This window comes from Camarhynchus parvulus, chromosome Z (genome assembly GCF_901933205.1).
Source record: "Camarhynchus parvulus chromosome Z, STF_HiC, whole genome shotgun sequence".
NCBI classification, from domain to species: domain Eukaryota; kingdom Metazoa; phylum Chordata; class Aves; order Passeriformes; family Thraupidae; genus Camarhynchus; species Camarhynchus parvulus.
In genome coordinates this window covers 30,326,339-30,342,676 of record NC_044601.1, presented here as the reverse complement: position 1 = coordinate 30,342,676, position 16,338 = coordinate 30,326,339, and the positions used below count along the sequence as shown (strand labels likewise).

At 38.9% G+C, this 16,338-nt stretch overlaps 1 protein-coding gene across 3 annotated transcripts in view; it reads right to left on the bottom strand.

The window, feature by feature from the left end:
- The window catches only part of HOOK3 (hook microtubule tethering protein 3), an 89,365-nt gene that overhangs the window by 12,008 nt on the left and 61,019 nt on the right, over positions 1 to 16,338 (bottom strand). For 2 of the 3 annotated variants that reach the window (XM_030968509.1, XM_030968508.1), the window contains exons 15-21: positions 14,161 to 14,301; positions 11,839 to 11,926; positions 5,388 to 5,422; positions 4,500 to 4,582; positions 3,065 to 3,165; positions 985 to 1,089; positions 807 to 878 (exon numbers count right to left, since the gene is read on the bottom strand). In XM_030968509.1, the coding sequence (XP_030824369.1) occupies positions 807 to 878; positions 985 to 1,089; positions 3,065 to 3,165; positions 4,500 to 4,582; positions 5,388 to 5,422; positions 11,839 to 11,926; positions 14,161 to 14,301 (625 nt within the window). Of the gene's footprint in view, positions 1 to 806; positions 879 to 984; positions 1,090 to 3,064; positions 3,166 to 4,499; positions 4,583 to 5,387; positions 5,423 to 6,121; positions 6,128 to 11,838; positions 11,927 to 14,160; positions 14,302 to 16,338 lie in introns of all 3 variants that reach the window. The other variant, XM_030968506.1, reaches the window with a different exon arrangement.

The window sequence follows — 16,338 nt, the reverse complement described above, 5'->3', positions numbered from 1 at the left end:
TTCAATATGTAAACAATTCAAACACTCTGCTTGAGTTTAGACTTGCTATTCATGAAGACAAGAAGGATGTAGAACAGCAAGAAGAAAACTCTTCCAAAGGAATACAGAGAGGAGGAATTTGAATTCTATGATTGAGCAGAATGAAACATTAAAATTATAGATGTCTAGAGCAAATGTCAAGTTACAGATAAAGAGCAGTTTCAATCCAACCAACCAGTCTGCCAAAGGGAAGTCTTGAACACATCTGATGTGGGTGACAACTCTCCTAGCACACAGGCCCAGCAAAAGCTGTATGGTTGCACAGACCCCATCTCCTATCCAAACTTTTCTTTGAATAATTTAAGTGAGGTCTTGCTGATGTCCTCACTCTTTGTATGGGGCTAAATTTGCACTCAAGTTAAAGGGGTCATTTCTCTGAGCACTCCAACTGAATTGCAAGTAAGATGAATTGCTTTGATTGTGCCCCTTCATTAGAAACAACTGGAAGACTAGAAAGTGGTGAATCAAAGTAAATTTGAGGACTGTAATTTGTAAAAGTGAAGGGCTGGGATTACAAAAGAGTGATCTGAGCCATTTCTCATTTTAAAACCTGAAAATTATGAACTTCTTTTTTTATTTTCCAGAAGGTTATTATAGGAACAGACTCTTACATAGAGATAACTTAAGATTACCAAAAATTGCTTCTGTGTTTGTGTGTTGGAAAATGCTTATCAAACAAAAATACTATTATAAACATGCCAGAAACAAATAGTATTAATAGTTTCTTTTTTTTATATTTTCAATTAAAAGGTTTGTGAGATTCTTACCATGTTGTACCAGGCACTAACAATATATTTCTCCTCCATTTCTCTTTGACTTTTTGTTTTCTCATACTCTTTCTATAAAACAAAAAAAATCCATATATTTAAAGCCACAGTATAATAGAAGTATTAGTCTCTAACTAAAAACAATTAGTTTTTACCACAAAACCACAACAATTACTACCTCCAGGGAATGAAGCATTCTGTCCCGCTCCTGCAACTGATTTTTCAGCGCCTGAATCTCAGGAGCAGCACCCTGGTTCTGTTTAGGATCTAATGTGCGGATGACCTGTTAGAGAAAAAAAAAAAGTAACTTAAAATATGTCTACCTCTCTCATCAACTGTGACACATTAGAGCATCTGAACAGGGCCTTCTTTTACAGGACTGGGAAATAAAACTACTGACAAGAAAAAGTGATGCCTAAAAGGTTCAGTATCCCAGACACACATTTGCAGTTCCTAACCCAGGCTACATTTCCTTGGGGCCATAACGACACAAAGAACTTCTATAACGTTTCTCTTTTCATAGCTATGATTTTCCTGCCTGTCAATTTCTCCTGCTTGAGGAAGGACTGCTTCTGTCCTTATGGATATTTGCCATGCTTCACCCACCTGGGGTACCAGGTGCTGTAACTTCTAGGTAGCTCTGTTAAGCCAAGCACTCTGTAGTACACGCATAATTGTTATGCTACTAAAAAGATGAAGGGACACATACAGTTGTACGTGTCATCCAAGAGTGCTAGCAAACAGAGCTAAACCAAGAACAAACCCAGCAAATTGCCTGAATTATTAAGCCTTTAACAGAAAATGGCTTGAAACTCTTTAATAACCTCTGGTTATATAGAAACAGACTTCTTTTATCTTTCTACCTATTTCAGAGTTGTGTCCAGATGCTGAAATAAAACAATGCTTTAAATTTAAGTGAGATATTTTTACTGTATGGTAAACATATAAATCCTCTGAAGAGTGGCTGAGGGAACTGGGGGTGTTTAGCCTGGAGAAAAGATAACTCTGGGAGCCCTTATCACTCTCTACTTGAAAGGAGGTTGTAGCCAGGTAGAAGCTGTGGCCTCTTCTCCCAAGCAACCACTGACAGGATGAGACAACATGGCCACAAGTTGTGCCAGGGAAGGTTTAGGTTGAATTGTTAAACTCAGGAATGGGCTGCCTAGGGAGGTAGTGTACACATCCTTTGAGGTGTTCATGGAATTGGATGTGGCACCTAATGCCATGGTCTAGTTAACACAGTTATGATCATTCAAAAGCTGACTTGATGATCTTGGAGATCTTTTCCAACCTAAATGATTCTGTTTCAATTCTATAAAAGCATGTTATTTTTCTAAGAAAATACTCATTAGACCTGGATATACCTTCCATAGTGGAAGACTACATTGATTCTACAAAAAAAACCTGTGCACCAAAACCCATCAATAACAACAAAAAGGAACAAAAAAACCCAGCCAACCCAAACACAAATAAAATGAAACCTGATAAGATTACAAAAAGTTAACCTAAGTAATTAATGCTACTGTCCTAGAAAACATCCTTTAGTAAAACTGTACATACAAATATACAAATCTTACTGAAAAGGGAAATGCTGTCTTTCAGTGGAATATACTCTAAGACAACAACAATCAATATAAAATGCAAGGGCAGGGGAGACAGAGGAGAAATTTTTTTAGAGTTCCTGAGACATTTCACAAGAAATCATTCAGGAAACTCCAAAGAAGTAAAGTAAGAAAGTGTAAAGTTCTGGCAAATTAGGAACCTACTTACAGATTCCAATGTAATGGAATGTATTTAAAGACACTGATATGCTTTTAAGATACTCAAAACAACAAAGTATAGTAAGAGAAGAAATGGGACTAGGAGTAAGACCACAGGATCACCATTTCAAAGCTGGCAGTATACCCCTATCCCCAACACTTCAATATTAGTCACCTTCCTGACAGAAGCATATATTAAGCAATAAAGGCAAAAGAGAATCCTGAACATCATCAGAGAAATCTAACAACTACTGAAGGCAATTCAGTCAAAAAGATGACTTTACTGCAAAAAAGCATCAATAAAAGAGTCTCAAAAATGGGGTAATCTTTTGCAGAATTAGTCCGTATTAAATACTAAAACAATAAGATGAAAATCAATGGAGCTTCCTTCTCTTTAACTTATTAGTGTGGTATACAGATAACTCCTTCATTTTTATTTCCACATAATGGACACACAATACAGTCTCTGTCAGACAGGTGGGGAACATATCTACTTACACTTTTGGCCTTCTCCAAATACTTTTTGTATCGTTCTTCCATTTGTTTCATTTCCTCCTCCTTTTTTCGTAGAGCTTCTTGCAATTCCTCAATTTTAAGTGCTTTATGTCAGGAGATGCACACATTGGAAAATAACATGTTTATTATGCATACTTTTATATTTTACAATATAGACACTTAAGACACAGTTAAAACATATTTCAGTTAAGAAAAGCTGACAAGAAATCTGATGTGGCAGGTATCACAGATTTAATTACCGTATAGCTCAAACACATTAAAAATATGTACTCCTATAAAACCTCATAAAATGGATTTTTTGGGATATAATTTTGCTTTCAAAAATTCTGACAAATAAAGAGAAATGGAATCATAAAGCAATCACATCACTGAACACATTCAGAAAAGAAAATGGGTTTACAGATGACTTACAGCTACTATAATATCTTAGCATGTATTACAGGCAAATATGATTTTTGTTGTTTTATGGAAATGGAATAATTCCTAAGAGGCACAACTCCTGCTATAATCTACTAAACTGTAACATGAATATATTAAATTTAATTTTCTCCCCACATTTTCTTAAGCAGCCGTTGAGACCAGTAGGACAATTTAATTGCACAGATTTTTCCTATGTTGGTATAAGAATATGTCAAGCCACTATTACTTCTACATCTTCTATACAACTTCTCAGATCTCAGAAAACAACATGATATTTTTCTATTTTTTGCTCCATCTGACTATGAATAAAATAATTTTACCACAAACCAGAAAAGCTGCCATTGGTTACAATCTTTTGTCTTATTCTAGAATAACTAGTCTTTTGAAAAATCCAGACTACCTCCCTCATTACTGTTCTGGAAAAAACACAGTAATAATGTGCTAAAAACCAACTAGATGCTGGGTTCTGAATACTCTCTGAGCAATATGATATATATCTTACATACTCTTTGACCAGTAATGGACAATTTGCTCAAATTACAACACATTTTTGAAAACACATTGGAGGAATATACATTGGAAGTAAAAGTGAGTCAGTGACAACAGCAAGGATCTTCTAAATTAGGGTCTTATGAGACATGACAATTCTGGACAGCTGAGGTTCAATGGCAGTGAGCTGGTATTTCTATGGCCGATGTCACTGGGGTTTGGGACTAGATGATCTTTAAGGTTTATTCTAACCTCTTTAAGGTTCATTCTAACCTCATTCTACAATTCTATGATTTTTTACTATAGTGTTTCTAAAATGTGATTTCTGTGCATTTCAAGTGTTAAAAGCATCTTTTTGGTCACCCTAGTTTCCAGAGAAATTTAACATGTCACTTCCATTAAAAACGTACATTTTGCTTACCTGACACCACCTTTAGGCATTATAATTAAAGACATTGCACCTGAAATAATTTACAAAGAAAAGAAATGGACTGCACAGGTAACTCACAACTGTTGTTGCATCTTGGTTCCAAATCTTCAATGATAGCTCGTTTCTTCTGTAGCTCATTGTTAGCTTCGTGGAGCTTCTCTCTGTTACAAACCACAGAAGCACATACTGTTTCCCCAGCACTATTACTGTGCTTGAAATGAGCACTAAGCAGAACAGAAAATCCTCATAGAGAGATTATTTCTATGGACACGATTGATTTTTTTTTTTTCCTACAGAGCATGAGGACAAGTGACAATATCACTGTAGAAATACTTGTTAGTTAGGATGAAAAACATTGTTCTGTATGGATAACTGCAACAGAAAACAATTTCTTTGTCAATAACGGTACTTAATATAGAACTTAGAGTTAATTGTACAATGAGGGCCTAAAATGAATATTCATAACTGGTATTACATTGAGGAAAGAATGGCTAAACCCAAAAGCAACAGAAACTTCTTTTTGCAAGACAGTCAAAAAGCAAATACTCTTTTAGGGAAGTAAAAGATGTGCAAAAATAGCAGAATAAAATGGCAGCACTTCCTAAAGTATTACTTCTATTCTTATAATGTGTAATAAATAGTAAACAAACTATTTTTTTTCATATTAACATGCTTCCCACAGAAAAAAAATTACTTTGTTCTCTTGAGCAAAGATTTGCATAATGTTAAGCAAAATTTTCTACCCAACACAAGATGATGGTTCCCTCATTGCTCTTAATTTTGCAATGGTTTTCTATGGGAAAAACTAGAATCTGAACAGCAGATTCCCAAATATTCCAGTATTATCTAATCTCTCTTAGTTGCATATTTTCCAGATCCATCACGAATGACTGTCTGCCTTTCTCACTATACAGAAAAACACATAATTTCAAACTGCAAACAAAATAAGGAAACAAAAATACTTACAGATGTTCTTCAAGTTTCTTTTTCAGAAGAACTGACTAAAATAGAAAGTTAAATGTTTTATTTTAATATACTGTGAAGCTTTAATGTATTATTAAATTATTTTAAAACATGCAATTTTGACATTCCAACCAAAATCCAACTTTTTTACTTCGGTTTTAAATCACAACTGTAAAGCATCTTGTGGTACCTTTCTCTTCACAGCTGTGTGACTTTAGTAAAATTAGAACCCTTCAGAACTTTACAAGTATTTTCCCAGGAACTAGATCAATAAAAGTAAGATTCATAAATGATAGAATTCTAAGGCAGTTGTTATAATTTGTTCAGTACTTTGTATTGGAAAGTGCAGTAAAATTTGCAAGGAAAGATGTTCTACCAATATTGCGTTGCAACTTGCATGAAGACATGTAGCAAATTAGTTGAAGTAAATTCCCATCCCCACAGAAACTACAAGAAGTAGAGTATTTCTAACTGCTGTGTAGCAAAAATGTCAATTTTTTTAGTGTTTCTTATCTTTATTGATTACAGACACATAAAAATCACCATACAACTTACAGTGTTCCACTTCCTGGTTAAATCACATTTAGATAAGCTCCTTGAAAAAAACTTTGGAAGTAACTTCTAAATTTTATACTCACTTCATACATAGTGAGTATTTTTCAAAAGAAAAAAAAACCAAACTCAGTAAATGTCTATGAACTGAAAGTAGTGTTAAGTAAATAGAAAGCCATACTCACAATAGCCTTGAGCAGAAGCCCATGCCAAGAAACAGAGATGACATTAGTATAAAGCAAAACAGCAGCCAACAGAAGAAACTATTTAGAAAGTCATGAACAGAAAAAGTTAAAGCTATGCATTTTTCACGCATGTGCAATTTCTTCCTCCGTTCTCATGAGCAATTTTCATCTTGTAACATTTTCTAAAACACGTCACTAAACCCAAAAATATAAAAAGAATAAAGAAGTACATTTACAAATCACTGTGTTTAAATCAGAATTCCAAAGGAAAGCAACTCCTATTTAGGAAAGTAATTTTAAAACAAAAATCATATAACTAAGAAAACCAAGGAAAATAGTCAGTCTGTTGGGTTACAACTAGAATTAAGAGATGCGGGTGTTTTTGTGGTGTGATGCTGAATTGTGTTATTGCCACACTGATTGAATACAAAGCAAATGTAGAATATTTAAATCTGCAACTGCCTTTTAAATTTCTGTTAATACACTATCAATCACATGGGAGGGTTAAGACGTGACTGATGGTCCACAACACCATCAAAATACTAGATAAAATAATCAACAAAATTACTTCATTGTTTTTTCTCCAATGTTCTTTCTACAAAGATTTAGTCACCTTGCTAACAGAAAAAATTTACTGTGTGCACTCAAAAAGCTTTTTACTTTGGTTAAACTTCAAAATATTGTCTTTGATCACATTCCTGGGGCACGTTTTTACATTATTACAAAAGAGATTTTCTTATTGCATGATAAGAAAGGTGGGGAGCCATAAAAACAAGTCAACACAGCTCTACTGATTTCACAGTCAGAAATTTACAGTAGCTAAGGATCTGCAGGTTTTGACCATTCCCTTTTTTTTTGCAGTCCTCTGAACAGCTGCAGCAACACTACCCTTTATGTAACTAAAAATATTTGTATGCATCTTTATCAGTCACAAATCATTTGAACTGTCCCCATCACTTGTATCTGATCATTTAGGGGACTACCAGCTGATTGGGAAGGGGAAAAACCTGGAAGCAGTGCCCATTTCCCTAAGATAACAAAATCAAAATTGAACTCACCTTTTTTTTTGCATCCTTTTATTGCGTTTGGGTCTATCTTGAAACAGACACAACTAGTACTCAACACTGATTCCACTGGTATATTATTTACCTAATATCTGCACTGTTAAGGGGATAACCTCTCTCCCAGCTAGACAGATCATGTTTTCACATGCAAGAAACTAATTGTGATAAACAGCCCAAACAATTAAAAGAAGTAGAAATGAGTTTACCCACATTAACTGACCCAAGACACATGATTAAGAAAGAGACTAAAACACTCAATGTGCCATTCTAGGTACCCAAAGATCCTGTATATACTTGGCAGATAAAGTCAGACAGATCACTCTAAAAATGAGCAAAGACTACTTCTGGGATTTTTGCAGTATCAAAAGCAAGCTTTAAAGACTGATAAAAATCTAAAGGCTAATAGCTATAATTGTTGTTCTCTCATAGGAAGATGAGTCTCCTAAACACTACAGAAAGAAAAGTCTTTTTGCTTGAAGTTCCTTTAATGCTTAAACACACCAAAGAAACATTGTCCCATTTTTCAGGGCAAAATTTGGTTTCATTTTAGATGTTAAAGTTAGGGGCAGATGGTTAGGTTCTGGCCTGAGGTTAAGCTAACTTAGCAGGGTGTGGGTCATCGTGTCAGAAGACTGCTGGATGAGATCAGTAACACTGTGAGGTGATGAAAGTCACAAAACAACACCATGATGATAGTCAGATTTTCAAGAATGCTGAAAGTAATGACAGAATGGTTTGGGTTGGAATGGACTTTTAAGGGTCACACAGTCCAACCCCTTCAACAAGCAGGGACTCCTTCAACTAGATCAGGTTGCTCAATGCCCTGTCCAACCTTGCCTTGATTCCATGGATGGGGTATCCACAGCTTCCCTGGGTTCCAGTATCTCACCAAATGAAAAAGTGGCTGAACTTAATGGCTAACTGAAGAGGTAACAGAATTCTGGGGACTTTTTAGGGAGGTGTTTATCAGTAACAGCACGTAAGGCCAAGACTGCATATGTTACATTATAGAAAATATTAGGTCTGGGATGGATTTAACAAGTGGTTCAGAAGTAACTAAAGGCAGGGTGTGTATATAGGAAGGGATTAGGGCAGAGAACAGGAGAACGAGGATGATAAAAGACAGTGATAAGACATGCAAATTATGTAGTCAAAGCTGTTCAGATAACTGTTGAATAGCCCCACATGACTACTGCATTCTGGGGGACAATAAATCAAACCTATTCTGAGCACACCAGACACATCTGAGTTGATTCTGTAGTCTGAAAGATGGGGGTAAGGAGGCCTTTGCCGGGCTGGCAGGGTAACACTCCAAATGGACTAATCATGCATCCCAACAGAATGTGTCACTGCCCATTACAGGCCCAATGGCACACAGCTGCCTTCTACTGCGCTTCAGTACAAAATCAAAACTGTTTGCCCTTGTGGACCTTGGCACAGAGCACGTAACAATACAAGGACACTTGCCTGGGTTATGACACTACCTCTACCCCTTTTTGGGCATGTCTAAAAATAATTTCAGCTTTAAAACAAAACAAAACTTTAAAAAACCAAACCAAACCAAACCAACAAACAAAAAAAACCAACAAAACTGAGCTCTCACCATACATTTCAGGACTGAATTAAAATGAATTTTCTGGATTGAGTACATTTCCAGTATAAGTACATAAAAATATGAACCTCAGTGCAATTTTGCATAAAAATAGCAAAAAACAGAGGAAATTAGCTGAAAATTATGTACTGGTAAACTGTATGCTATGTCTCTCCTACTGCTTTTTCTTATGTTTCTGAAGAATCACTCTTTTTGTATGCCTATCCTACAGATAACTCAGGTAGTCTCAGCCCAACTTCGACCTACTTGAGCAGCTGGGTTTAACTTCAGAGGTTTGCTCTGCTTTACAAGGGAGATTGCATGAGGAGACCACAATGTCAGAGGTTCTTGTATCTTCAATATTTCCCTGAGTCTACACTCACTCTTTTACTTCCTTATGAGTAAATTAAATTCTACAGATTGAACTCAGCAAAGCAGGCCATGGGATCAGTGCCTATAAATTACCACTCCTATGGTCAAACCAACACAGAAGCCATTAGTGCAGACTAAATTACTGACCCAACCGGAGCCTCAAAAGAGACACAACTGAAATTGCAGTAAATAAAGCTGAATACAATTTGACAGAGATAATTCACAATACTCAGTATCTGAGAATAATTCTTTCATATTCTTGTTCACCCTGAAAATGTTTTGGCCAATAATCAGGACAACAAAGAACATCTCAGAAGAGACCTATTTTAATGTGCATTCTGAAACACATTGTAAGTTACTCAGGAAAATAATCTTCATGTAAATCAACTAGGTGTTTAATATTCATATAGTTTATTCTGAAAATTTAAAGGGTAAACTAAACTTAACATTGTCATGGTTTGAGAGGAAGTAAGTTTTCTGGGATGCTGTGGTCAAACCAATGGGTGTTCAGATCTGAATACTGGCACCTGGTGTGGCCACTGGGGACACGGATATGCCTCTGGGAACATGGGGGTTAAAAGCAGAGCACTCCCAGGAAATCTCTCTTGGGTTCTGGGTGAAGGAAACAGGTCAGACCTCCCCTGGCCCAGCCGCTGGCTGGGCAGGAGAGGGGAAGCCATGCGGCCATGTGAGATAGGCCGGGCCCTGAGGATGGAAGGGTCCCACGGGCATCAGGCAGCTGCTCCCTCCCTGCCCCAGGAGAGAGAGAGAGAGAGAGAGAGAGAGAGAGAGAGAGAGAGAGAGAGAGAGAGAGAGAGAGAGAGAGAGAGAGAGAGGGAGAGAGAGAGAGAGGGGAGGGAGAGGGAGAGGGAGAGAGAGAGAGAGAGAATACAGCCTGTGCCACCTTGAAACTTGGTAACATGCGCCAGCAGCAGGGCTGAGAAGGAGAAGGGGGGTGGGGTGCAGTGAGAAGGTGTCCAGCCACTGTGGGAGTTCTGGGCGGGCAGAGCCCAAGATTTTAACTCCTTTTTGGACAATGAAAACTTTGCAGAACATTAACCTTCCTAGAAGAGAGAGAGAGATGAAATGGAGGAAGAAATGGCCAAGTGTGAAAAAAGTTCATGCAAGTGAAAGATGTCGGAAGAGCGGGGAAGAACATTAAGTTGGAAAAGATGATGGAGTGGCCTTAGCTGGACTTTTCTTGTATAGCCATGGACAGAACCATGTTTCCTGTGACATACAGACTGCATCCAGGGGGAGGCAATGGCTCAGAGCCAAGAGGGTTCAGTGTTGAAGCCCCTTGGCCCCAGGGGGTGAAATCTTGGGGGCAGGTGTCCCAAAGGTGAGACTGTGCTCTTTCTGGAATGGGACAAAGCAGCCTTAAAAAGACGACCCTAGAAGCAGCTCTGGTCCATGTTCAGTGGTGAGAGCACTGGACACAGAAGGAAGAGGTCACGTCGGCAGACGTTCTCCGGGTAGTGCCACGATGACATGGAAACACACGAGGTTTCAGCGGTGTTTCCTGGGGAAGCCTATGGCACAAGAAAGACTCCACTCCTCTTGATGAACTGAGAATTAATTATCTAAGGGGTGGTGATGGACTGAGAGTTGGTGATCTGAGGGATAGATATATTGGAAATGGGGTGGGGGGAGGAGGAAATGTTTTCGGAAGGTTTTCATTTTTCCTGTGTGTTTCTTTTTACATATAGTTGTAGTTTAGTTAATAAAGCTTTCTTTTCTTTATTTCTAAGTGGGGGCCTGCTTTGCTTATTCCTGGTCCCATCTCACAGCACACACCAGGGAGAGTGTATTTTCATGGGGGCACTGGCATTGCACCAGCATCAAACCATGACAAACATACTCTTAAATTTAAATTTACATAAGCATCTAATAAAAAAAACTTCCACTCTTTTATATAAATTAGTTAAAACAAACCCACAAAACCAGAAAGCAGCACATTACAGTTTGTTGCCAGTTAGCAACATGATACACTGAGATTGTGAGCATACACTACGCATGTACAGTCCAACAAATCGCTGCTTTCAATAAAGTTCTAGAGCTTCTTTTTTGAAATACAGTAGACAAACAATTTTTGAGTGGAAGACTGAAAGTTGTTTTTCACGCTAACTCAGCTACAATGTGTATTTTTACATTTAAAATGAAGTTAATCCTGTATACAGAAACAGAAAAAGGTGTATTGTGTTGAGGGCCTAATTATTTGACTTCTTTTTTAGTTTCAGACTGCCTGTTTTTTTTCATTCTGAGATTACATTTACATGAAGAATTACAGACCTTTCAGTGGCTGGAAAGGCCTTTCATTAAGAAAACTAAACCCAAAACAACTTCAGATGCTTTATTCATGGAGAATCAACATTTTCTCAATTCCCTGAAAAGCTCTCCATTCTAATTAAATAATTTAAATGCTGAGTTTTCTGTTGCAACAGACACAATTATTCAAATTAAACATGTATGACACCTTCTCTCCATAGGATGTTTTTTAATTCTAGACAATTGTCTTACACCCTAGTTAGAGAAGCACAATTTATTGGTAAGACCATACAAGTAAATATGCAAAACTATTAGAAATCTCAGTTTGTATAATTCTTTTACTTTTTCTTTTTTTACAAAAAGGTGAAAGTTTCAAAAATTGTAACTAATTGAATGTAAGTTTGATGTACGTTTCTACTTACATCTTCAGCTTTTGAACCTTGATCCTGCAAAGATTTTTGTAGCTCTTCAACCTGGGACTGTACTTCCAGAAGCCTCTGATTTACCAATCTAGGAAAGAGACATCATTTCTTTTTCAGAAAAAAACCCAAACTGCAAGAGGTAGTCTCAGATTCTTACAGATTTTTAGTGTCCAGTGTTTTCAGATCATCTACACAAAAAAATGCAATACTATAAATTGCTCACAAGAAAATTACAGTAGTAGTTAAGAGCTTACAGCAGTTCCAGAGATTATAACATCCGGATGTTCATTCAGAACATTCTCATATTCCTCAAGGACAACATAAATGCATGCAAAAATCAGTTCTATATACATGAAAGAAGACCTTTTAACAGTCAGTTTTACTGTGAGAGAGCTGCTAGCTTATGCTTCTACACCATCACAGAACCCTATAAACTTGTAGGTTGGAAGAGATGTCCACAGGTTGCCTAGATCCAACCTCCTCTTTAAAGCAGGTGCATTTACAGCAGATTGCTGGGAATCCTATCCACTACCAGGTTCAAGCACTTGTAAGGACAGAGGTCTAACAGTCTCTTTGGGCTTCTCTACTAGAGCTTGGACCCATACTCCATATTTTGTCTGCTGCCTCTTGTCCTCCCACTAACAATCTCTTGAGAATAGCCCAAATCTGTCCTCTTTTTACCTTCCCATCAGGCAGATGCAGTTCACAGTACTCTCATCTATGTCACCTTTCCTTTGGCCTGGACAAACCCAGTTCTCAGTTTTATCCCACCTATAACACATTACAGTGTCTCTAACCTTAGCAGTATTCTGCTGCACTTCTATACATCCACATCTCTCTGGTACTGTGGAATCCAAAATTACATGTTCTGTCCAGATGTGATAAGTACTGCTCATCATAATAAGTACTGATGAGGTGAATCATTTTCACAGATTGACAGCCTGCACCTCAGTGAGGACTGTCCAGATCACAGTCAACTGCAAGGTCCCCAGATAACACATCCTGCTTTGCCACCCACTAGGACCCCAGAGCTTTTGCAGCAGAGCTGCTCCACAGCCAGGGACAGGGGTCTCATCAGTTCATTTCTCTGTACTGTTGACCTCCTCTGAATAACAGTTTTCCCTTTCAGGACATCCCAAAGTGGTATCATTCTCAAACTTGCTAGGAGTAGCCCCTTTCATCAGTGAAGTTATCAATAAAAGTTATGAACAGCGCTGGTACTGATGACCGAGGAACTGGTTACCAGCTGGGTTTCATTGCACTGACAATACTACTTTAGGCTCAGCTGTCTGTTCACTGTGCAATCAATTTTTTTTTGCTCACCACTTAACTGTCCACTTATTTAGTTTATATCCAGGCATTCTGAACATAAGGATAACATGGGACACTTTACCAAAGGCTTTGCTAAAGCTAAATATCATCCTCTCACCCTTCTTCACATATGCAGTCATTTCATTGTCAAGACAACTGGATTAGTTAGGCATGATTTGCTCTGAATAAATTCATGTTGACATTTGCTAATTACTTTCCTGTCCTTCATGTAGCTGAAAATAAATTCCAGATGGACTTGCTTTGCAAGATTTCCAGAAAGCAAGCTGTGCCTGACCAATCTCAATAGTTCCTTGTGCTCTTTTTTTTGTCCTTCTTGAAGGTGAGTGCAGTATTTACCTTTTCTCAGACTTCAGGCACCTCCCCCAGTTGAAGGGGAGGACTGGGGAAGATTAGATAAGTAACAGATTCAAAGCTTAGATACAAAGCAGCTTCACATCACTATCACCCAAATACTGGGGCATGCTCTGATGCACTCTGTCTGGTCTCACAGATGTCTCTATGCTGATTTGTTCAATCAGCAGGGTCAGCTAGAGAAGGCTGCCAAGGAACATGTCCTGTTGAGTTTTACATATCTACAAGGATGGAGATGGAGACAACCTCTCTGGGCAACATACTCCAGTGTGCAGCAGCCCTCACAGCCAAAAAAAAAAGGCATATTCTCACATTCAGATGAAATATAATGTGTTTTAAGCTATGCTTACACCCTCTTGCCATGTTACTGAGTATCACTGACAAGGGTCTATCTCCACCTTCTTTAGACCCTCCCATCATACACCTTGATAAGATACATTGATAAGATCTAACCTGAGCCTTCTCTTTTCCAGGCTACATAGTCTCTATCCCTCAGACTTTACTCATACAAAAGACTCTACAGTCCTACAATAACATCCTTGTGGTCTTTCACAGGATTGATTCCATTAAATCCATGTCTTTCTTGTCCTGCAGATGCCTGTAGGAAGGTCAACTGAAGCAGAGGACAAAATTTCTTACCTGTTTTCTGTCTCCAGTTCATTCTTCCGTAAGTTTGCATCATCAAGAAGGCTCTGCAACAAGGCAATCTTCTCATTGTCAGAACCTTCTTGGTTCAATTTTAACATCTTGTTCTCATGCTGAAGGCGGATGAGTTTCTCCCTAAACACATACAACACAATTTTTTTTTAAAAATAATATCAATATCTACAACAAAGAAAGCAGTTTACCATAGGAAGTAAAATAACAATATAAATATCTTTTTAAGGCAGATGTTGCAACAACAATCGTATCTTCAAACCTCCAAATACAAACCCAACTTAAATTGTAATTGCAGAACACAAAGAAATTACCTCAGTGCTCCCATTAGATCTCAGAGTACAGCTCAACAAATATAGAGGGAGAACAGAGAATGCAAAACTTAATACCAAGTGTGAAGAAAGACCGTAGTCTCAGCTGCCACTAAACTACTGCATTACCCTGAGCAAGTAATTTCAACCCTTAGTCTTTTTACACAGAATCACAGAAACATTTGGGTTGAAAAGACTCCTAAGATCATCAACATCCAACATAAACCCAGCACTGCCAAGTCCACCACAGAATCATGTTCCTTAAGCACCATGTCTACACATCTTTTAAATACAACCAGGGATGGGTGGTTATCAAGCATTGAACCACTTCCCTGGGTTCAATGCTTGATAACCCCACCTGGTGAAGCCCACCCCACTTAATATCCAATCTAAACCTCCCTGGCACAGTGTAAGGAAAAAAAGACCAACCCCCACCTCATCACAACCTCCTTTTGGGTAGTTGTAGAGGATTATAAGCTCACCCCCGAACCTCCTTTCTCCAGGATAGACAACCTCCTGCTCCTCATAGGACTTAACGCTCTAGACCCTTCTCTAGCTCTATTGTCCTTCTCTGGACACGCTCCAGCCCCTCAATGTCCTTCTTGTAGTGAAGGCGCAAAACCGGACATGGGATTTGAGAAGTGCCCTCACCAATGCCAATTACAGGGGGACAATCCCTGCCCTGGTCCTGCTGGCCACTCTATTGCTGATACAGGCCAGGATGCCATTGACCTTCTTGACCACCTGGGCACTCAATGGTTCATGTTCAGCTGCTGTCACCCAACACCACCAAATCCACACCAGAACAACAGGTGCCATCCACAGGGACCTGGACAAACTGAAGAAGTCAGGCATGAAAACCTCATGAGGTTCAACAAGGCCATGTGTAACGTCCTCCACTTGGCCTATGGCAACCCCTGGTATCAGCACAGGCTGGAGATGAGCAGATGGAGAGCAGCCCTGTGAGAAGGACTGGGGGGTGCTGGTGGGTGAGAGGCTGGACATGACCCAGCCATGGGCACTCCCAGCCCAGAAAGCCAAACGTGTCCTGGGCTGCATCCAAAGTAGTGTGGGCAGCAGGGGAAGGAGGGGATTCTGCCCCTCTGCTCTGCTCTGGTGAGAGCCCACCTGGAACCCTGCATCCAGCTCTGGGGTCCCAGCACAGGAAGTACGTCAACTAATTCAAGCGAGTCCTGAGGAAGCTGCTAAGGTGATCACAGAGATGGAGCATCTCTATTAAAGCAGGCTGAGAGAGCTGAGGTTGCAGTTGTAGATCAGACTCCAGGGATACCTTAGAGCAGCTTTACAGTGCCTGAAAGGAGCCAACAACAGAGCTGGAGAGAGATTTTTTACAAGAGCATGGAGAGACAAGACAAAGGAGAGTAGTGTTAAACTGGAAATGGGTGGTTTAGATTAGATATGAAATAGAAATTCTTTACTTTGAGGGTTTGGAGGCAATGGCAAAGGGAGTTCTGGATGCCCCATACCTGGCAGTATTCCAGGCTAGGTTGGATGGAAATTTGAGCAGCTGGAAGATGTCCTTGCCCATGGCACAGTAGGTGGAACAAGATGATCTTTAAGGTCCCCAAGCTGTTCTATGACTCTACAATTACTTCCCACTGTGCATCTTTTCAGCCATTCTTCTCCAAGCCTGCAGCACTGTACACATTGTTGTGATCCAAGGGCAGGACCTTGGCCATGCTGAACTTCATACAACTGTCCTCTGCCCACTTCATACAACTGTCAACTGTCCACCGATACAACCTGTTCAGATTCCTCTGCAGTGCGTTTCGACCCTCCAGCAGATCAACACTGTCCTGAGTAACCCAAAATGTTATTGTATTCCATA